Genomic DNA, 22,410 nt, shown 5'->3' with positions numbered 1-22,410 from the left:
TCTAAATGAGTTCTTATCCTTTCTGTATGGATGATCCAATGGCAAAAACTTACGATGATTGTCAAACCAAGACTGTTTACCACCTTTTGTCAATGTAAAAGCATCTGAATTCTCCATGCAATATGGACATGCTAGCCTGCCTGCAGTACTCCACCTAGACAACATCGAATATACAGGAAAGTCACTAACTATCCACATCAAAGCAAATCGCATTTTAAAATTTTGCTTCTTAGAGATATCATATGTGTTGACACCTATATTCCACAGATTCTTCAGTTCATGAATCAAAGGTTGCAAGAATACATTTGTCACGCCTCAAGTCTACACCCCGGACGTGGCTGGCACTCGAGAGCCATTGTTGGCCCCAAGCGAACCCTTGACCTGGTTTACTTACTTAGCGGAAGACTTTACTCAAGATAAATACTTTTAAAACAAGTAAACTGAACTGCTCAAAATATAACATAGAATGTATTATAATAACATTCACTGCCAAAGTGGCAACTCAAGTCTCAACTTAACTGAAAAGGAAAAGTAAAGATTCATGAACTAACATCACTAACTCTATATGTGAAGCCCCTAAACAACTGAGATGGACGTCGGGACAAGACTCATGACATCCTAAAGAACTAAAATACTGAAAGCAATAAAAAGGATCCTCCGGAAAGCTAGAAGGCTCACCAACTGACTCTGAGTGCTCAATTGGATCAATGATGCGCTGGATGCTGATCCTGGTTACCTGTGTCTGCATCATAACAAGATGCATGCCAACTGGCATCAGTACATTGAATGTACGAGTAAGCGAGTTGGAATGTTAAACATAACTTAAGCTTGAAAAGAATCTGAAAGAAACACTTACCTTGGCTTTACTCAACTCTTAAGTAACTTAACTCAATATAAAGCAATAAAACACATGCAATACATAGAAAGCCTTTAAAACAGTAGAAAATAACTTAGTTCATTAAAGAAAAGGCAATAACAAACTCAACTTTACTCATATAATAAAGTAATATAGTTTATGTGGGAGTTTCTCTAACTGACAACCACCACTATAAGCCTAAGTGGTGATACATCGTCTTGCCCACACTGCCAAAATTATCCTATACTTTGTCATCATATAGAATGCCTAACTAAGTGGATCCACTAGTCTATGCTAAAAAGCATCTTAAGGAGTCATCTAAAAAGTATGATCCTTTACTACCCATGATGGCTACATGATTTATAGAGACGTGAGTTATCTGAACTCAAGCTCGTCCCCATATCGGTGCTCAATACTACTCCAAAAATATACTTTAGCTCATATGTTTGTAAAAACAAAACTCTTTCTTTGGTTTGAGATAATTACTCAAAACTTAGCTTAAAAGCTCTCTTGGAAATCTCAGTTTCCTTTCTTGCTCAAATGTGAAAACATTTTAACTCTTGCGAATACTTAGTTCCTGTGTAATCTTTGAAGAATGAACTTTACTCTTACTCTTTACTGAAAACTAGCTCAAAGCCTCTTTTGGAAATCTCAGTTTCCTTTCTTGTTTAAATGTGAAAACATTTACTCTTTGGGAATACATAGTCCCAATATACTCTTTTGAATAAATGCACTTCAAACTTTACTCTTTACTCAACTCAAAACTCAAGTCTTAAAACAAAGTTAAAGCATTTGTAAAAGACTTTTGGAAAACTTTATGAACTTCTCTTAACTTCTCTTGACTTGACTCTTAACTTTCCTTGAATTGTATTATGGATTCAAGGATTGTGATTTGTGATAGGAAAGATATCATGATATTTAAGAATGATTTTAGATAGCTGAACATGAGAAATGATCAAGAAATCACTATCTGGAAACTAGTCCACGACGCGGAGGCACATTTAAATATTTGATCTCGAAATAACTTTTGAGGCAGAGAGGTCCGTGACCGCTCTGCGACGCAAGGATGAATTTTTTGAAACTGAGGGGTAGGTCCGCGATGCGGCCTGGGCACCAGATTTGCCCGACTTTTTCCTTCTTTCGTTTTCGAGTCCCAATTCACCTAAACTCGACTATTCTTCTCAATTTTTTCTTTAGATTCAGATACCCAACATGTATACACAAGAATCTAACTCAAACAACTCAAGGAAACAACATTTTAACCTCAATGAACTCCTCAATATCACCTAACTCAAGAACGAAGGCCAATTTCAAGAACACCATTTAAGATTCATCAACTTTCAACTTTCTAGAACAAACTTCGCTGAAATAAACATGATTGGCGCGTAGGTGAATGAATCCAACGCTATGAAAGGCTCGCATACCTCGTAGAGATCACCCCTTGACGAAATCCACGAGCGTAGCTTCAAGAACTTGATGATTCCTTGCTCCTTCTCCTCTCTTTTTCTCTTCTCTCAAAACCCTAACTAGTTTCTCAAAAGCGTAAACTGAATCCAATTAGTTTAGACCCCAACTTAATTACCAAAAAACAAAATTAATTAATTGGGTGGTAAAAAGACCATAATGCCCTTCTAAAATCCGGATTGGACTTTCCTTATTTGAACAACCCAACTTCCAATGGGCATAACTCACTCATACGAACTCGGAATCGCGCAACTCGGCGGCTTTGGAAAGATTATTCCAAGATCTTTCCTACGATATCTGGAAACACACCTAACTCATCCTGAGCTAGGAGTTATGGTCGTTTGAAGTTGACAAAAAACTCACTTAACCAATTTTTCAGATTTTTTTATTATTTCCAAAAATCACTTTTTCTAATTCTAGCTCCTTCTAGTTCTTTCAATTTGCGAGATGTTACAACATCTAGTTGTTGCTTAGGTTTCTTGGCCCAGGAACTATAACGGACAAAAACATATAAGGCTCTTTCATACACATCCAAGGAGGCAAGTTGTATGGCGTCACAATTACCGGCTATGATGAATATTGTTTTCCAGTTTGTCCAAATGGCTGAAACCCATCTGTACATAGCCCCAATCTAATGTTACAACTTTCCTCTGAAAAAGATGGATGCATCTTATCAAAGTGTTTCCATGCAGGTGAATCTGAACAGTGACGCATCACACCTTCCTCAACTTCATGTTCACTGTGCCATCGCATGTGAGGAGCAGTTCGTTCAGAAGCATACAATCGTTGTAGCCGTGGAGTAAGAGGAAAGTAATACATATGCTTAAATGGTACAAGATTTCTCTTTGAAGTAGATCTTTGACTAGTAGTTTTGTACATAGGATGACTACAAAACTTGCAATGTACAAGTTCACTGTCCTCTCCCCAATAAATCATGTAGGCATTAATGCAACTATGAATTTTTTCAACTGGCATGTTCATTCCCCTCATTAACTTCTTAGTTTCATAGAAATTTTTTGGCATCTGATTATCAGACGGAATCATCTCATTCACATATTGACAAATGTCATCAAAACATATGTCAGAGAGGTGATGTTCAGCCTTAATGTGCAACAAACGCGCAACAGCCGACAATTGAGAGTGAGTTTCACAACCAGGCCACACTTCTTAGTTTGCAGAATCAATCATATCATAAAATTTTTGTGCATCGGGATTAGGTGATCTTCCATATCATTTGGATCGAATGAGGGACCAGCAGCCTCATGAACCATTCTGTGATATGAAGTAGTTGGTCCAGGCTCATCAAAAGCACCAACATTCACCGATTGGTTATCAACAATATGATCCCAGTTGTTCATCGTTTCATTTTGATCTATATTTCTAAAATATATAAAAATATGCATGGACAATAACGTAAATATATACTAAGTATTATCTAAAAACGCTACACTGTGCATTTTAATTTTCACATATTTATATGGATCAACATTTTAATTATTTGTTCAATAGATATATATTTTTGTTTACATTTTTACTGATGTATACTTCGTTGGTAATATTACCAACAAGAGGAATGTGTTAGTAATATTTAAGTTGGTAATCCGTTAATAGAAAGTTGCTAAATTAGGCGCCATATTTTCCGTCAAATTTACCAACTAAAATATTTAGTTAGTAATATTTCAGTTGGTTATCCGTTGGTAGAAAGTTGCTAAATTAGGTGCCATTTTTTTCCGCCAAATTTACCAACTAAAATATTTAGTTAGTAACATTTCGGTTGGTAATCCGTTGGTAGAAAGTTGCTAAATTAGGCGCCATTTTTTACCGCTAAATTTACCAACTAAATTATTTTGTTAGCAACATTTCGGTTGGCAATTTGTTAGAAATTTGTTGCTAAATTCTAAAAAATAGTTTGGTTACAAATTTGTTAGTAATCTGTTGCTAATATACTAACTAATTTGAGTTGTTAGTAAAATTCGTTGGCAATTCGGGGTTTTTTTGTAGTGTGTGTTTTCGCTCGTTTCTTATTTATCAACTATCTAAACCCCACTTATTCATTAAGAGGTCTTTCATAACACAAATCAGAACTCTTGAATTCATAATTCAAATTCAAGATAGAGTTAAGAGTCAAGATTGAGAGAGTCTTCTGAGTCTATTTGAGAAGCCTTTTACAATCTTTTTAAAACTTGAGTACTTGAGTATGAGGATGAGTAAAGTTGAGTTCATTTTTCAAAAAGAATATATGGGAACTAAGTATTCCCAAGAGTAAATATTTTTACATTTAAAATGAGGGGAGACACCGATTTCCAAAGGAGTTCATGAGGATTTTTAAGTGCTATCTCTTTTAAGAGAAACCTTTTGAGTAATAATCTCAAAGTTGAGGATGAGGAAATATTTTTAAACATATGAGCTAAGTGATATTTTGGGAGTAGTATTGAGCACCGATATGGAGACGAGTTCAGATAACTCAAAGTCCTCATAAACCATGTAGTTAACGTGGGTAGAAAGAGGTCATATTTTTTAGGTGATTCCTTTTTACTTTTTAAGCATAGCTTAGTGGATCCACTCAGTGAGTAGTCCTATACCCAGCAAAGTATAGGACAGTTATGGCAGTGTGGATGAGATGATGTATCATCACATAGCTCATAATGATGGTTGTCGGTTAGAGAATCTCCCAAACAAAATTTATTTTGTAATTTTATATACAAACTGAGTTATATTGTATTTTTCAATACATTGAGTTGTTATCTACTGCTTTTAAAAGCTTTCTTTATAATGCATGTTACTGCTGCTTTATATTGAACTGAGTTGAGTAAGTTTGAGTATCCTTGAGTTAAGTTGAGGTTGAGTTGAGGTAAGTATGTTTCATTCTTTCCAAGTTCAAGTTTTTATGTTATGTTCAGTAATTCCCCTTACGTGCTCATACATTCAATGTACTGATACCATTTGGCCTGCATCATTTCATGATGCAGATATAGGAGATTAAGGTCATCAATAGGTGATTCGTTGATACCATCTATAGTTCGAGTTAGCTTTGGTGAGCCTCCTTGCTTCCGGAGGATCCCTCATTTATTTTTGTCTTGTTATTTCAATTTTGTTAGGATGATCGGGGGTCTTGTTCCGACATCCATCATAGTATTAGAGACTTCGTAGATAGATAGATAGTAGTAGTTCATCAGTCTTTTCATTCCTTTGTTTAAATGTTGAGACTTGAGTTGTCTCTTTGGCCAGTTGAATGTTTTATTTCTAAAATATTCTAAGTTTATCTTTTGAGACATTTGAGTTAAAACTTTATTGTTAAAGTTCATTATTTGATGAGTAAGTCTTCCGCTGAAAGTTGAGCCAGATCAAGGGTTCGCTTGGGGCCAGCAGTGGTTCTCGAGTGCCGGCCATGTCCAGGGTGTAGGCTCGTGGTGTGACAGGTAACTTGAGTTGTTACAGCTACTTTGGAGTTGCAGAAGAAACTCATAAACTTCAAATTTTGAATTTACCTTTCGCTTGAATCAAGAAAACAGGACACAAACTATCGTTTGGGTAGAGTACTTATCTAATGATGCGTATTAGATATCAGATTTAGCAGTCATAGGAGATTACAATGTGTGAATTACTACAAAATTGGCTCTACTTACTCTAAAATTCAAAGTTCTTAGAGTAAAAAATAAAAAACTGTACAAAATGCCACTTGAATCACAAATATATAATCTTCAAAAATGACATTATATATAGAGGCTGGCGTACATAGTATATATATATATATTTTTCAAATTAAACATAATATTATTTATTTTACAAGCTAGCTAGCACTAGCCAGTATTTTCAAATACTCATCACACAAGAACAAACACATAGATATATGTATGTATAGGACCATTGAACATCATAGATTTTCTAATTCTCAAGAAGGTGACCCTCTATATCCTTGATCACACCAATGCAATAATCCAAGAGAGCAAGGGGTTCTGAGATATCTTCGGTTTTCTTCTCATACAGAAGTGCATATGTAATCCATTGATGTTCAGAGGATATAATAACATTGAAGGAATTATACAAATCTAACAAATTTCCTTCAATCGCATTCCAAGTGATTGAATTCGTCTGAGGATCGATGGCTTCAATCACGGTCTTAACAAACATTTCTTTTCCATCTATTCATTAAAGATCAAAAAATACAATAGATGTTACTCCCGATTCAAATGTTCAAATTCTTTATTTTACTTTCCCTCTTTTATAATTTTCATTTTAATAAAAATGATCTAATGCTCGTGAAGATTAGAATGATGGCTGAAGTAATTTTCCATGAAAAAATACATCAAATGTTATTCAAAATTCTTATCGTTTGACTCTATCAAAAGGAAAACATGACAATTAAAAGTGAACGGACGGAGTAATCAACACCATTAACTAACTTTTCATGGAAAAGATTTTCTTGGATAGGTGAATTACTTTCGAAATATGAAATACACCTAGATGTGGAAAATTGATGCAATAAATATTACGAGAAAGAGAGGAGAGAAATGTGTGTGCTACCTTCGTAATATTTCCAGCTAGCAACCGAACCAATTTCTCCTTTTTCACCTTCATGAATCTCAAAATGCTTGACTCTACTAGGGCTTATGTTGGGTAGATGTTGGGTATTAGTGTGGAAAATATCATGAACCGAATGTCCTCCACACTTCACTTCCAATGAAACAATCAACTTACCTTGTACGCCCATATTTTCTTTTCCTAGTAATATCAATGAGTTACGAAAGGCAAGTGGTAAGAAAATGTATAAAACTTGTACCTCTTAGAGATTTTAATTAATGTAAGATGCTAATCAATGAAAAATATTATTCACCACATATCTATATCACATAGTGGCGGTGTTAATTAAATTGTGCATAAATAGGTTTTAGTTTAGTTATAAATTTATTATGATATTTTACCATGATAATTGAAATATGATGACAATATTATTATAAATAATGAGGTATATTTATTTTTGGGTAACCGTATTTTAATTTTCTTCTTTATTGATGGTGATCAGTTGTGGTATCAACAATCTTGCTTCTTTATTTTCAATCAAATCTTGATTTCATTTTGCTAGCTTCTCCCGATCGTAGAGCCTGATCGACTCAACTATTTTAATTTCCTGCCCCAGACCTCTCACTTCGTTTCGTTCTTCTTCTTATGTACCCTCGCTTGAATGAAGACACTCGATCAACCCGTCTTTCCCAAGTGCCCCCATTGGTCCTTATCCTTTACGAGTCTGGATTAATTATTCCTGTAAAAATTACTCCCCTAAAAATCATATTTGCCAAACAAGTGAATAATGTTACGAATAAAAAAATATACCATTGGAAAGTTATATGCACATTGGAAGCATATCATAGTCATAACTCATACTGCTCACATGAATACTAGATAACCAATATATGTTTATGCTAGAACATATACAATCATGCTGGAACACATAAACTTTCTGAAATTTAATTCAAGAATTACCTTTTGAAGCGTGAGCAAACACCTTCAAGCGAATCCACACAGTACGTAGACAACAGTTCAGTGGTCTTTTATAGTGATCCAAGTTCACATTCAAACTCTCTCAATACTTGTGTGGGCAAGTGTTTATATATATGTATTGTTCTTTTAATTATTCCATCCAATGAGAAAATCACAATATTTCTTGACATATATATGTCACAATAGAATCAAACCAAACCACATTTAGCTGGATTCTTTTATTGATTTGATTTGACTTTTCGATTTGATAATATGATTTTTCAGTTTGATTTAAACACCTTTATGCCTAGCCTCAAATTTATAGGGTTACTCCTAACTTGTAATATAAGGCACTATGAAACATAGAATAGCACGAGGAAATTATAATTAACTTTACTCTTCTTTATTTTTCTTCTGAGTTATATCCTATGAATTATCAAAATATTCAATGTAGGGGTCCATGCTGATTGATCATTACTAGCTTCTTCTTTTTTTAGCTATTAATTTCTTCAATTTATTATTGTATCATCTTCATGTTATTAATGATAAGTTGTACATAGTGTGGAGGATGAGCCAGTTTATCATATCCACTTATTTTAAAAGAAAGTGAGATAACACTGCTAATGTTAATGGTGTTTATTACTTTCTTCAATTCATATTATATGATTATTTTACCTTTTCATCTCTTATTTTCTAGGAGGTGAATGTTTTTCTTAAAGGGTGTGTCGAAATTAAAAATATTATATAATTAATATGGATGGAAGGAAGAAATAAGTTTTTGAGCCAAGTGCTAAAACCTTAATTAATTATTTGACTTTCTTGCCTAATTTAAAGAAAATATTTCAATTATTTAACTTTCTTCTCAAATTTATATCTACTTGCTTAATTTCCTTTACCTAACATCTATATTGGAGCATGCCTATTGCGTGAGCAAGACGATTATGTGGAAGACATAATATCGTAATTCGTAGCCATATAATAATGTCCTTTCAAACATTTTTGTTTAACAAAATTGTAAATAATATAAATGTTTGAATATATAGTTTCATAAAACTAATATATATATATATATATATATATTTCTTTTGAAAAGGGAAGCTGCAAATGATTCTAGCNCCCCCCCCCCCCGCTCAATGCTTTTTAGGCACTTGAGGGATTTCTGACTTAAGCAAAGTTGGTAATTCAGGTTTAGAAATGACAGACATCTCAAGTTTTGGCAATGCTAGAAGTTCAGGCGTTGATAATGTTGGGATTTCGGGTATTTCTGGCTTTGTCTCGCTGGGGCATCGCCGCCCTAGCGGCATTTGTCCCGCTCTGGCGGGATGAAGGGCCCAGTTCTCCTGACATTTTTCTTTTCCTAAATAACTACAGTTCGGGTCGTTACAGTTTCTCATAGTGTAAAAATATTTTTTTATAAATTCTTAAAACAAACATGACAACAACATAAAATATTCAAATTCCATTATTTCAAATAAATATAAATATTCCTGCTGAATCTGATGTTATTTATATTGAAATTAGACAAGAACTCTTTTATTTGGATCTTGGTTTTTCTCAAATTGACCTTCACATATTTTGGTTGAGTCTTCTATTTTTACATCCTTTAAACCTTTTGAAGTGTCATCTTCCTTGATAAAATTTGTTGAAGCTTCAACTTTCAAGATTATTTTGCTTTTTTTTTCTCCATCTTTATTTTTAATTTGTTTGTTAAGAATTCTTTTTCAAAATCAGATTTTATAGAGATGAGAGTAATTAATCAATGTAAGAAGTAATTACAATGAACAATTATTACTTATTAATTTTCCTAGGTTGATCAATTATGTATTTCAAGACTAATAAACTATTAAGGGTATAATAGGAAGAATATTGTAATTTATGCATTGATTTTATGAACTGACAAGTATTATGGACCAACTATTTATGGTAAGGATGACAAATAAAAGAAACAGTGAAAGTATTAGAGGACATCTATGTTTAGTAAGAACGACTTGTAAATAGGAACAAAGGAAATATCCTAATTATACTCGAAATGACCTAACCTAAGTAATCCTTCATTCATACTAGAGTCGTCAATATGGGCTAGGCCTGTTGGGCCGGCCTGGCCTAACCCGGGATTTAATAGGGTTGGGCTAAAAATTTTGGAGCCCATTTAAAAAAAGGGCTTTTTAGCCCGGTCTGAATAAGCCTGCTGATTTGTGGGGCTTGAGAAATATAGGTAGGGCCAGCCCGTGGGCTAATACAAATTAATTAAAAAATATAATATAATATTAAAATTTAAAATTAAAGAGATCCAAACTCAAAATCTATTTAAAGTTTTTTAGGAAATCACTAAGTATAGTAGTTGCATCCACCATAAAAATGTCCAAACACTTGTTGCTACTCGAAACTGGTTACATGGTTTTTCTCAAACTGGTAATATATTTTTGTGTACATTTAAATATTATAATTCTCAATTTAATTATTTTTTAATATTTAACTAATTGAAACCTCATATAAATTGCATATGAAAATGAAGATGTTAAGATAACCTTCCCACAAGTTGATTCAGATATGCTTGATGAAGATGATCATGAAGTTGTTAGATACGCCGTAGGTTTCATGAAGTGTTAGATACGCCATAAGTTTCATGATTTTTTAAGGAGTTTATTTTTTACATTTTTATGATTGGAATATTGTCATATTTTTTATGTTTTATTGTGATCATTGTAAAACAGTTAGGTTAATATTTCTATTTAGATATTTATACTTTTACTTGAAAAAAACTTAATAAATATTATAAAGATAATTTTATTTGTGGATTTGATTAACAAGTAGTAACATTAACACCATGTAATATTGTTTTGTCGATATTTATGATAATATTTTTAAATTATAATTTATAATTTAATTTAATAATTATGAAAAAATATATAACTTTTAAAAAAGGGTGCTGGCCCGGCAAGCCTGTAGCCCACGTACTTGTGGGTTGGGCCGACCGTTTTCTGGCCCACACCAAAAATGGGCTAGCCTGGCCTGACCCGTAAAATGTCAAAGCCTGTATGGGTTAGCCCGAATGGGGTGGGCTAGCCCATATTGACAGCTCTAATTCATACCAAAAACATGGTATGTATAGTGGTCCATGTTTATTTAGTAGCACCCTAGAGCTATTAATGTCTATATAAAGCTACAAATTCTCAATATTTTCTCATCACCAAACATTCTTTCTTAAAATCCATTGCTATACGAAAGAAAAAATATGGGTTTGAATGGCAAGTTGGTTGCTTCAATGGAGGTTAAGTGTGGAGGGCACTTGTTTCATGACCTTTATCAAACTAGTTCTCATCATGTATCCAACATAAGTTCAGATAAAGTCCATCATTTTGATATTCATGAAGGTGAAGATCTAAAAGCTGGTTCAGTAATTGGCTGGAAATATACCCATGGTAAGACTCATAACACAAAAATTTTGTGGATTATTTAAGGGTTTTTTTTAATAACTTTTTTCAGTTGAAGAATAGTCATGGAACACCGTAGAGGTCGTCACTAATTACTTGTATTACGATATAATGTCTACATTATACCCCGTTGCCAAGTTTTATAATCTGTTTGGCCAAGCTTTTAGAAAATAAAAAATGCTTCTTATTTTTCTCAAAAATTACTTATTTTAAAAAATTGAGAATTAGGGTAGAAAATTAATATGTGACTTAAAGTGTTGTTCATTTTCCTGTGGGAAGGGCATGATTATAGTTTGGAACATTTTACATGCCCCTTCTTTTCATATTAGTAAAATTATTTTATTCTTCAATTTTTATTATTACATATGGTTTTCTTTGCTTAAGTTACCATGATTTTTGTTGTTGTTATTGTTCTTTTTCCCAATAATTTTTACATGACTTCTTTATTGTTGTATTTTTTTTCAAGCTTTGAAATATTTTACTTGAGCTAAGAGTGATTTATCATAAACAACCTCTATATCTTCACAAGATAGATAGGGTTTGTGTATATACCACCCTCTCCATATCTTATTTGTGATTTTACACTAAGTATGTTGTTGCTGAGGTGTTTGACCAAACTTTTAAGGAAAAACTAATTTTGAGTAATATCAGAAGTTATTTTTCGAAAGCTAGAAATATTAGCTTTTCTACAAAAATATTTCTGAAATATTGGTCAAGCACAAAATACTGCTCCAATATTGACAAAAATATTTTTAAAATTTATTAACCATACACAGACCGTTACTTTCTTCAAAAGTGTATTTTTTTAAACAATTCTGACAAACAACACTTTTCAAAATACGCAATTTTTGAAAATTTGCAGGGCCAAACATGCTCTTAGTCATGTAATTTATCGTTGAAATTATTGTTGACAAAAAAAAAAAAAACAGTGTTCACAATAAGCAAATTTTAAGAAATTGACCAAACATGCTATTGGTTATATAATTTAGGCCAAAGTCATCTGTAGCCACTTAAAGTTGTTCGTATAATTCACTTAGACACCTTAACTAAGAGTTGTACCTATTGAACACTTTTATTAGTAAAAAAAATACCAATTAAACATTTTTTGACAATCAACTAAAAATAGAAATTGTGTGTCATACACTCGCGATGACGTGGCATAGTAACTAATCAGAAAAGGACATGTGGCGTTGGGCCCATAATAATAACTAAAATATATATTAAAAAATAAAATTCAATAAAATTTTGTTTTCGGCCAAAAAAAGAAAAAGAAAAACTCTTCTCTGCCTTTTCTTCTTCGCCAAAATGCCCACCCCCGACTTCCATTCTTCCTCATTTACATCTTTGCCGGAAAACACACAGCGGCCTCCGGCTAAAACCGCATACTCCGATAACCGTACACCTACGTCCTCTCCTTTATTCTAATTCAGTATTCTAGTTGTCATTTTTCTCAATCTCATTCTTTTTTTCGAATAACAATCAAGATTTGTTGATATTTTTTCTTCTTCACTGTTGTGGGTTCTTTAGAAATTGAATTCTGTAGCAATTTCAAAGAAAATAATTTCAGATTCATATTAGTCTTGTCGGAAAAAATGGAGTTTTGCCGGAATTATTTTTGAGTCGATTTGATTTTTATTTCTTTAATTAATGCTTTTCTGATAAAGAAAACAACAACGATAATGATGATGACGGGATTATGCTAGAAAAAAAGAAGGAATGCAGGAGTAGATGGGTGTGTCGAGGATGGTGGCAAGGCAAATAAGTATGTTGGATTGAGAAAAAAAAAAAGAATGCAGAAGTAGATTTAATTTTTTTTTAATATAGAAATTATGATTTTTCTAATGTTGACATGTCTAATTTTGATTCGTTCGTAAAAAAATATTTGGCTTCACTCGCCTTTTTGGATGTGTATTACACTCATGATGCCATGTCACCAAAAAGTATTCAATAGGTCCATGTTTTGAATGATAGAAGTGTTCAATAGGTACAACTCTTAGTTGAGGTGTCTAAGTGAATTATGCGAACAATTTTAAGGGGCCGCAGATGACTTTGGCCTATAATTTATGGTTATTGATGATAAACTTTAGTAGCTTAATGTTATTTTACATCACAAGTTTTAAAATCTTTCTTCCATCTTTTTTCCATAAGTTTCTAATTCAGCCAAACAGTATCACATAAATTGAGACGAAAGAAATATACTTTAGTATGAATTAGATAATTGAGATAGGATTAACATCTTTCTTTTTTCGTAACTTTTTTAAAAATGATTACAGATGGAAAAGTTAAGGTTACTAAGCAACTGATTGAAGCCGTTGATGATGAGAAGAAATCAATTACTTGGAAGGTGTTAGAGGGAGATACGTTGGAATTGTACAATTCCTTCACTATAAGTGCATCCTTTGAAGACAATTGGGCCACATGGACATTTGCGTATGAAAAGAAAACTGAAGACACACCAGAACCCATCACTCTCTTGAGTCTTATGATCGATATTACAAGAGATTTAGAGGATCACCTCCACAAGATTTAAAGAATCATTTTAAAGGGTCATCGAAGTTCGAAAATCTCTACCTCGATGCATCAATTCCGATCGTGATATCTGTTAATTTTCTTTGTGTGATGAATCTTAAAAATGTTGGCTTGTCTTAAGCATGTAAAATAAATAATATTGTATTGTATGGAAGTATTTCTAATTTTTAATTAGGTCAAGATATTGTGGACTGTTTTCAAGTTTTAAATTTACCTATATGAATGTATTAATGTGTGTAGTACTCATTCCAGTTTGTAATAATAAATAAAAAAAAATCGTAATTAGTTAAGATCCGTTGGAGTTGTTTCTCAAATTTGTAATCTTTGAAAACATAAGTTTTTGATGTGACATGCATTAAAGATATATGACTATATTCAGTGGCGGCTAATATAAGTTCCGGGTTCAATTAAATTTAATATTTACGATGAAAAATATGAATATTTGTATAAAAATTATTGAATTTATAAAATTTTAACTTTTAATTATAAAAATATAACAGATTTAATAATAAATAAAATATAAATATTAAACTCATCAAATTCGGATTTTAAAGTCATTATCGAATGTAGTTAGGTCAAACACACGTTTAATGAAATGTATAAGAATAATGTTGAATATAGTATACTAGCTATGCTGATATTAGCAATGCTTACATTAGCTATACTGAAATTATACTTCTTACTGTATTTAATTTCGTGTATTAAAAATAATAAGCATCGCATAATTTTCTAAAAACAAGTATTTATTTACCAAAATATCTTACAAATATAAAGAATGTGGATTTTTTAAGGACATTATACCTTTTATCATGCTAATTAAATGTATAAATTTCCATATATTAATTATACCTAGCATAATACAAAATAAAGTGTATAATTCATAGCTACCTATTAACCTTATTCTTATTAATTTGGAGTGAATTTATTCCCCCCTTAATTAAAATAAAATATTATCAAAAAAAAGATTTATCATCACATCCTTAATTATGCATTGAAAAAGCAAAAAGCAAAGATTTTTTTAAAAAAAAATAAATTAAAAATCATCATCACCACCCTTTTTCCATTACTCTCATCTTCTCATAACCTTGCGATAACCTTTTCCCAATAACTAAAAACTCTAATCTTATATTCTGAGTAGAAGTCATAATTTAACTTTATAAATTTTTAATTTTTATAAAAGACGATTTCAAGGATTAACAATCAGGTTCTAATTTTATTATATATATATATATATATATATATATATATATTTCTTTAATATAAATATATTATTTGAATAAAAGTTATTGAGTTTGACCAAACCCGTACCTAAAAATGACAACTATTTATCTTGTAGTGATGTTTGGAAGAAGCCCTAAGGTGTTTTCTCGTAAAAAAAAGTCATCTAAAATGTGATGGGCCTGACATGACGTTACCTCATTTCTCGAACACTTGGACGAATTTCTAAGTGCTCGATTTTTGATAAAATATTTATAATTTTTCATACAAGATCTAACCGGAGGATGGTTCAAGTAGTCAATCAACTGCGCTATAAAGATTTTGATTATAGTGTTGGTTTATGTGAATGACATACTTATAACAAGAGGTAGTCTCAGTTTGATACACCAACACATCAAACTTTAAACCAAAGACTCATTGGTAAATTTATGTATCTTATAACAATAATTAGGCCAGATAAATCTTTTAGAGGTCGTTTGGTAGCTGGGTAAAATTGAAGTTATTCATGTATTAATTTATGTATAATTTATACGATGTTTGGTAGCTAGATGAAAAATAATTTTTTTATCTATAAAATTAATATATCAGATGATTGACAATTCAGAAATCCGCATAAGTAATACATGTATAAGTTATTAGGGAATTCATGTATTATTTTATGTAGAATGAAAAGTGAAATAACTAATACATATATAACTAATAAATTCAGTTACAGAGTTGGAATTTTCACTGAAAAAGTTCAAAATACGAAATAAATACGTAAAGAAGTCGAATGTGGTTCAACACACATATCCTACCTATCTTCGCCCCTATCTCCAAATTTTGTATTTGTCAATATAAAAATTAAATAATTCATTTATACTTGTCAACTATGCTATACTTATGGAGAATGTGTACCATATGTTTCCTCGTCATCACAAAAACAAAATCACGTGATTGAATACTCCCTACAACCAAATTCCTTGACCAAGTGTTGCTCAATGACTTTATTTCAAACCGCTCAATTTATTAGGGTTCGAAACTAAAAGGACAAAAAAATTGACAAAAAATATTAAAAGGGCAACACAATTAAATTTGGTACCAAAAAGGCAATATTTAATCGATAAGTTTGATAGTGTTAAAATTAAATAAACAAGGCGCGGGGCCTTATGCACTTCGCCTTATAAGGCGCAAGTCTGTCTGCGCCTTGTAAGGCGCATGGCGCCTTTGTCCTTAACCCTAAATAAAAACAAAACTTTTGCTAGGAACAATTAACACTATTCACATGAGCACATTTCACTAACCATCTCAATAGAAGAAATTCTAAAATGAAAGCACAAAATATCACTGATTATCATTTGCTAGGCACAATTAAAACACAAATTTGTTTGTCAAAAAAAAAAGGAATTTTGGTTCACTAATAAATTTTAAAAGTATTTTGAGCAACAATTAATATTTGATTAAATTTTTAGATTGCATTTTTCTTAAAATCCTTTTAGAAAAAATAAATTAACATTTGAAAAACAACGTATGGTGGTCTAAAAAATACACATTTTCCCTTCAAAACGTTATCAAATACCATACGGTTTAGAATAATTATTTTTTAAAATTATAATGACTTTTAATTATTCAAAAAATTGTTAATGTATTAAAAAAGATTTGTGCGGCATATAAATAATTTATTAATGTAGTTTCTTGAAAAAAAATTATTTAAATAAATTAGCTTACAAATTATTTAGAGAGAGTTGTTTGTTGCTAAATAAATCCAATACAAATCAATACAAATTTGAAATGTGAGTTGTTTAACATTTACTAATTAAAAAGACAAATATATATGTGTGTGTGTGTGTGATTTTTTAATTATTTATATTTTGAACAATTTAAAAAATTACATACATATTAAAATTACAACTTGCAATTTTTATGTGTAAATGTAGATGGTTTATTCAATTTTACCATTGTTCACCGTCTTTTCGATTTTAAAAGTACATGGTTTATCTTTTTTAAATTGAAAATTGACATTTTGTGAGTGGTCAATTTTTTAAGATGACAATTATTTATCCTCAAATAATTCAAGTGAAAAAATAGCAAACATAACAAAATTGTTCTTCTTATAGCTAGTTAGAAGGCCATAAAAAAGTAATATTGTCCGGCAATTATCTATCTTGACCCAATTACATAATAATTCAAGGGTATAATTGAAAAGAAGTTTTTTATAGAGTTTTAATCCAAACACAAGATAAGGTGGAAAACAATGAACCAAACACTTGATAAAAATAAACTTTGCACTACTAATTTCTGCATTACTAATCATTAGGTTACTAATCCCTACGTTATTAATTTTTGTACCAAAAGAACCCTCAAAGTGATTGGACAATATTGTCTTGCCAGCTTGTAGATCAATGGCTATTTGGATGACTTTAATAGAGTCCTTATTTGGTTGGTCGGTTGGTCCAAAATAAGTTGGTTTATGTTGTTTTGACTTTTAACTACCTTGTACTTTTCTAATTCAATGGCTCTGTAGGCTTCACTTAATCACTTATCTCATCATTTAATGGTGATCTTGTAGTTATCTAATTTGGGTGGACTTAAATATTTGAAAAATTAAAGGGTGTTGCCAAAGGGCATACCATTTTGGCACAATCTGTCATAATTTAAGTAAAAAGTTTAGTATATCTCAGTGAAAAATGCCAAAATTGTCTCAAATGATCTAGTTTTTCTTTAAATATTTTTCTCCAAGAGATAATTATCATTACACTTAAGTATTGCTTGAATCTTTACATGGTTTCAATACCTCAAACTCTTCACTTTTTTTATCGTTTATCGATTTACTATTTTTTGTCAAAATTCTTTATTTTTCTAGTATATGGAAAGGACATTGATTTTTCTCATCTATAGTTTTCTCTTCTTCCTTTACCTAAATTAGATATCTAAAATGAACCCTAACAATGATAATGTGAATAACCAACTAAGAAAAACCTTGAGTGATATTTTTGGGATTAAAGTAAGTGATAGATTGCTCGTAGGTTATGATATGTTTTGACCTGTTCAAATTTTATTCAGTCTGCTCATTTTTCACCTCCAGTTCATATCTACTATTTGTATTGCTATTTCATGAATATTTACATATGTTTACATTGGATCCAGATGAAGTCAATATTGATCGATATTTTACATCCAATATAACAAATAAAAGATTTTACAGAAATTATATATGTAGCGGCAATAATACACATGTATATGTGAATTTATAATCAACACTCTATACAATTACCACTAAAGATTTCATCGACTCTGGATAAAATGACATCACAAATAGAGGATCCCAATTAATCTTACAAGCTTGTTGTAATACTATAGTAGAGTCAAGTGGGCTAAGCAGATGAATTAATAATAATACTTGGGCTGAGCCCAACCCAGAAAGCAAGACTCATTTTCAGAAACACTAGGCCCATATTTTTTCATTATTCCCGGTGCATTCTTTAAAATCTCATACCATTTTTAAAAATTACAAAAATCCCTTTTCGGATACATTCTTATCCCATTTCAGATACATCTCTCTCCTCTTGGATACATCTTTATCCCCTCTTGAATACATCCCTCCCCTCTCGGATACATCCCTATCTCCTCTAGGATACATTTATATCCCCGCTCGGATACATCCCTCTCCTCTCGGATACATCTATATCCCCTCTCGTACACATCTCTATCCCTTTTTGTACGTATCCCTCCCCTCTCAGATATATCCATATCCCATCTCGGATACATCCCTCCCATTAAATAATGTATCATTCGCGATTCGTGAGCTATGTATCCGCAGGTTTTCTAATGTATCCGAGATCCTAAAATTTTAAAGGACTTTCGTAATTTGGAAAAAAAATAAGAATAGAATGTAATTAACTTTTAACACTATGAGATTTATATAATTTTTAATTCTTGTAAAGAATAAGAGTTAGTCAACTAAATAATTAGACATACTTCACTATCATATATATTATTACCTATACTTCCAAAATATTATGTATCTTACCACTAATAAAGAGTTACTTATGTATCTTACTCTTAGATACATGTATTTTTGCTAGGAGATACACAAAAGTAGGGAGAGAGGCGAGCAAGATTGAAGAGGGAGGCAAACGTGATTCATATGTATCCTAGATACATGCAAATCACACTAGATACAAACTAGATACATGTATATGTATGTATCCGGGAATGGTGAGCTAGATTGGAGGGAGGCGAGCGAGATTCGTTATGTATCCCAGATACATGTGAATCCATTTGAATACAATGTATCTAGAACAAATTACACCTAAAGTTGACCTCATGTATCTGAGATACATATATCTTGACGTATCTGAAGGCATCAAAATTTGATAAGATACGTAATATTGCGAACTAGAATATATCTGAGTAATTGACTCCTTTACTAATAGGATTTATGTAAGTTTCCTTTTTTTGGATTTGTTGTAATTTTGATATTAAGGTGTTTCTAAAACATTTTGATCAATCAAATGTAAAAAATAAAAAATATTTTTTAAAAAATATCATCCATTTCGAACACATCCTTGATTTCCGAACTTGAATACATGTTGAAAATATTCTTTTTGGAGCAATAATTTTGTTGTTAAGTCTTCAATTTCCTGAAGTTTTTTTTCCAAATTCAGCTTTCCTAGCCGTTGTTTTTAGGGTATCTTCCGTACGAAAGAGGTAAACCGCACCTACCCAATATGCAAGTTGCGATTAGGGGGGTCAAATGGGTGTGTTGAGTTAAAATTGAAGATGACAAAATGGATTTAAATAGAAATTGAGTTGGATCATAACCCGTCCAAGTTTATTTCGGGCTCAAATGGACTAAAATACAGGTTGGGTCTTAAGCCACTCAATTTGACTCGCTTAATCTCAATAAGTTTAATATATTGTTATTTAAGTTTTATAACCACAATTTCAATTCAACTCGAGAAAATAAAAAGAAAGTTACTAATGGATAGATAAATCCTAGAAGATATAAAATAGATAGTATTTCATGCTTCAATATAGGAACATACATTACATCAATACAAATAAATAGTCTTAAAACGAGTTGAAATTGGAGATAAAAGTGGACTCAATTGAAGATTCGTTTAAAATGGGTTAAGGCTTGAATGAATTGAGATTGAATCCAGTCATCTTGATCCCAACTCATAAAATTTTGAACGAGTTGGTCGAATTACCTATATTTGGGCTCAATTTGACATTCTTAGGTGCCACCATAAAATAAATAGTACTAATTATTTCTCTAATAATTTATCAAACACCAAGTACCAACATGGATTGTGGTGCGATGGTGAGACTGCTCCAACCTTAACAAAACGCCTCGAATTCAAACTCTATGTAGGGGTGTACAAAACCAAACCGAAAACCGAACCAAACCGCAAACCGAGTCAACCCGGAAAAAAAACCCGACTATATTTGGGTTGGTTTGGTTTTAACTAAAAAAAACCAACCCGAGATCAAACCAACCCAACATTAAATATATAATTTTAAAATTTTATTTTATACATAAAAGTATTTACTTTGATATAATTTTTAAATACTTCTTATATTTTTTCATAGTTTTTATCTTTTAATATATTATTTCAATTTTGAAACTTAGAATTATGAATGGGCCAATAAAGATTATAGTCCACAGATGTTGGTAATTATAATAAAGCTTAAATCAAAATCAAATTAATACTAATGCAAAAAGAAAATCAATTCAACACTAAGAATGACAATAATATTGAATATTTGTTCTTTAGTTTTACATTGGTTTAGACAATTAAAATACATAATCTAATTTTAATTTCCTTTAATATTTAGTCATGTAACTAATACTTATTAAACTTAATTTTAGCATGATTTAGTACTTTTAAATTATGATCATTTTCATTATGACTTGTTAATTTGCAATATTTGTTTTATGCGATTTCATTATTATTATTTTCGTTGGATATTTTAGTGTCATTAATCATATCATATTGTATTATATTTTTATGAAACATCTTAGATAGATGTATTTTGGTAGGACTAAAGAAATATTTGAAGTACAAGTAAATTATATGTTTGTATGAATATTTTACCGGAAAAACCCGAAACAACCCGAAAAAATTCGAAAAAACCCGAGGTTGAAAAACCCAAATTTTATTGGTTTGGTTTGGTTTATAAATTTAAAAATCCGACACAAATGGTTTGGTTTGATATTTGAAAAACCCAAATCAACCCGGCCATGTATACCCCTAACTCTATGTATGGAGAAAATCATGTTGGGAGCGTCACCCCCAAATGAACATTGTAGTGCATGATACGAATTTAATCAGGGCTCTAATGTAAACTCCAAACACCATATAGGAGACAAAAGAAAAATACTCCAAGAAAAAATTAAAGAGCTAGAATTTGAGAATCGTCATTGTTGGGCTTGTGCATCATCAATAGTTAATAATGTCTGCCTTTTCACTATTATCAAATACTTTCTTGATCTATCATAATCCTAAAAATAAAAAGTATTTCATCAACATCTACTTCCATTAAAAAAAGTTGAAAATGATTTCTCCAACTAATTGTGTCACGACCCGATTTATCAAGTCATGATGGCACCTACTATAACCCGCCAGCAGGTAAGCCAACCCGTAACCCGGAACAACAAGTAATGGGTCTGAGGGTAGAACTTAAACAAGAGTAGGCAAATAACAATATAAACAGGCGGATGCAAACCAAAACATATATACAAATAAAGATCCCTCCCAGAACCTGGAAGTCACTAGTACAGAGCTACTACAAAATGAGTACAAGTCTCAAAAGTGGACAACAGAGACTGGACTGTCTCGAAAGGAAGAAGACAAGTCTATTATACAGATGGAGACTGAAATAGTACAAAACGCCTTGTGCTCACCCCCGTCTCCAGATAAGTCTACTCCAAGCTCGATCAACGCTGGCTACTAGTGCTCGGACTTGCATCACAAAATAGATGCAGAGCGTAGCATAAGTACCAAAACAACAGGTACCCAGTAGGCATCATCGGCCGACTGAGCAAGATAAGCAAAAGTGAACTGAAATGCAAATAAAGGGTCACATCAAGTGCAAAGAGTAGTAAATGGGGGGTATGTACACGAGCGTACAGGCAACAAAGACAAGTAATCTAACTAACTCCGCCGGGCTCCCATAAACCCGACGGGTACGCTCGTGCACAATAAAAGAAACCACCTGCACGGACCCCCATAAGCCCGGCAGATGCATCAGCAATTAAATTAAAATAATGGAGCTAGAAGGTCTATCACAATATTACCAATTTCCGGACTTTTAACTGAACCATTCCTAATCATATTCCAGGATCTCATTACGTCCCGGACTTTAATCGGAATCTCTCCAACCTCCAAAACCTCAACCTACAGATGAGAGTAATCAAGACTAAACTGAAGCTTTAGTGAGGAATTG

General features: G+C 31.8%; 3 protein-coding genes across 6 annotated transcripts in view; 2 read left to right on the top strand and 1 right to left on the bottom strand.

Moving 5' to 3' along the window:
• Positions 1 to 22,410, top strand: part of LOC125857196 (MLP-like protein 34) — a 384,557-nt gene that overhangs the window by 33,733 nt on the left and 328,414 nt on the right. The gene's annotated exons all lie outside the window — the stretch shown is intronic.
• LOC125857236 (kirola-like) lies at positions 6,184 to 7,031 on the bottom strand. The gene is made up of 2 exons (XM_049536932.1): positions 6,845 to 7,031; positions 6,184 to 6,462 (listed from the first exon to the last, which is right to left on the bottom strand). Exons 1-2 carry the CDS (start codon positions 7,029 to 7,031, stop codon positions 6,206 to 6,208), a joined length of 444 nt encoding a protein of 147 aa, XP_049392889.1. The 3' UTR covers positions 6,184 to 6,205.
• On the top strand, positions 10,891 to 13,932 carry LOC125857232 (MLP-like protein 43). Its single transcript, XM_049536927.1, has 2 exons — positions 10,891 to 11,220; positions 13,506 to 13,932. Exons 1-2 carry the CDS (start codon positions 11,034 to 11,036, stop codon positions 13,760 to 13,762), a joined length of 444 nt encoding a protein of 147 aa, XP_049392884.1. The 5' UTR covers positions 10,891 to 11,033; the 3' UTR covers positions 13,763 to 13,932.

This window comes from Solanum stenotomum, chromosome 2 (genome assembly GCF_019186545.1).
Source record: "Solanum stenotomum isolate F172 chromosome 2, ASM1918654v1, whole genome shotgun sequence".
NCBI lineage: Eukaryota > Viridiplantae > Streptophyta > Magnoliopsida > Solanales > Solanaceae > Solanum > Solanum stenotomum.
Note: the sequence above shows the minus strand (reverse complement) of the source record. Positions and strands in the feature narration are given on the sequence as shown.

What these genes read in the sequence shown, in the direction of transcription:
- LOC125857236 (XM_049536932.1), bottom strand. Translation starts at nt 7,031, where the DNA reads ATGGGCGTACAAGGTAAGTTGATTGTTTCATTGGAAGTGAAGTGTGGA. An exon ending in TAGCTGGAAATATTACGAAG is followed by an intron (nt 6,463 to 6,844) that starts GTAGCACACACA and finishes TTTAATGAATAG; the next exon opens with ATGGAAAAGAAATGTTTGTT.
- LOC125857232 (XM_049536927.1), top strand. Translation starts at nt 11,034, where the DNA reads ATGGGTTTGAATGGCAAGTTGGTTGCTTCAATGGAGGTTAAGTGTGGA. An exon ending in TGGCTGGAAATATACCCATG is followed by an intron (nt 11,221 to 13,505) that starts GTAAGACTCATA and finishes AAATGATTACAG; the next exon opens with ATGGAAAAGTTAAGGTTACT.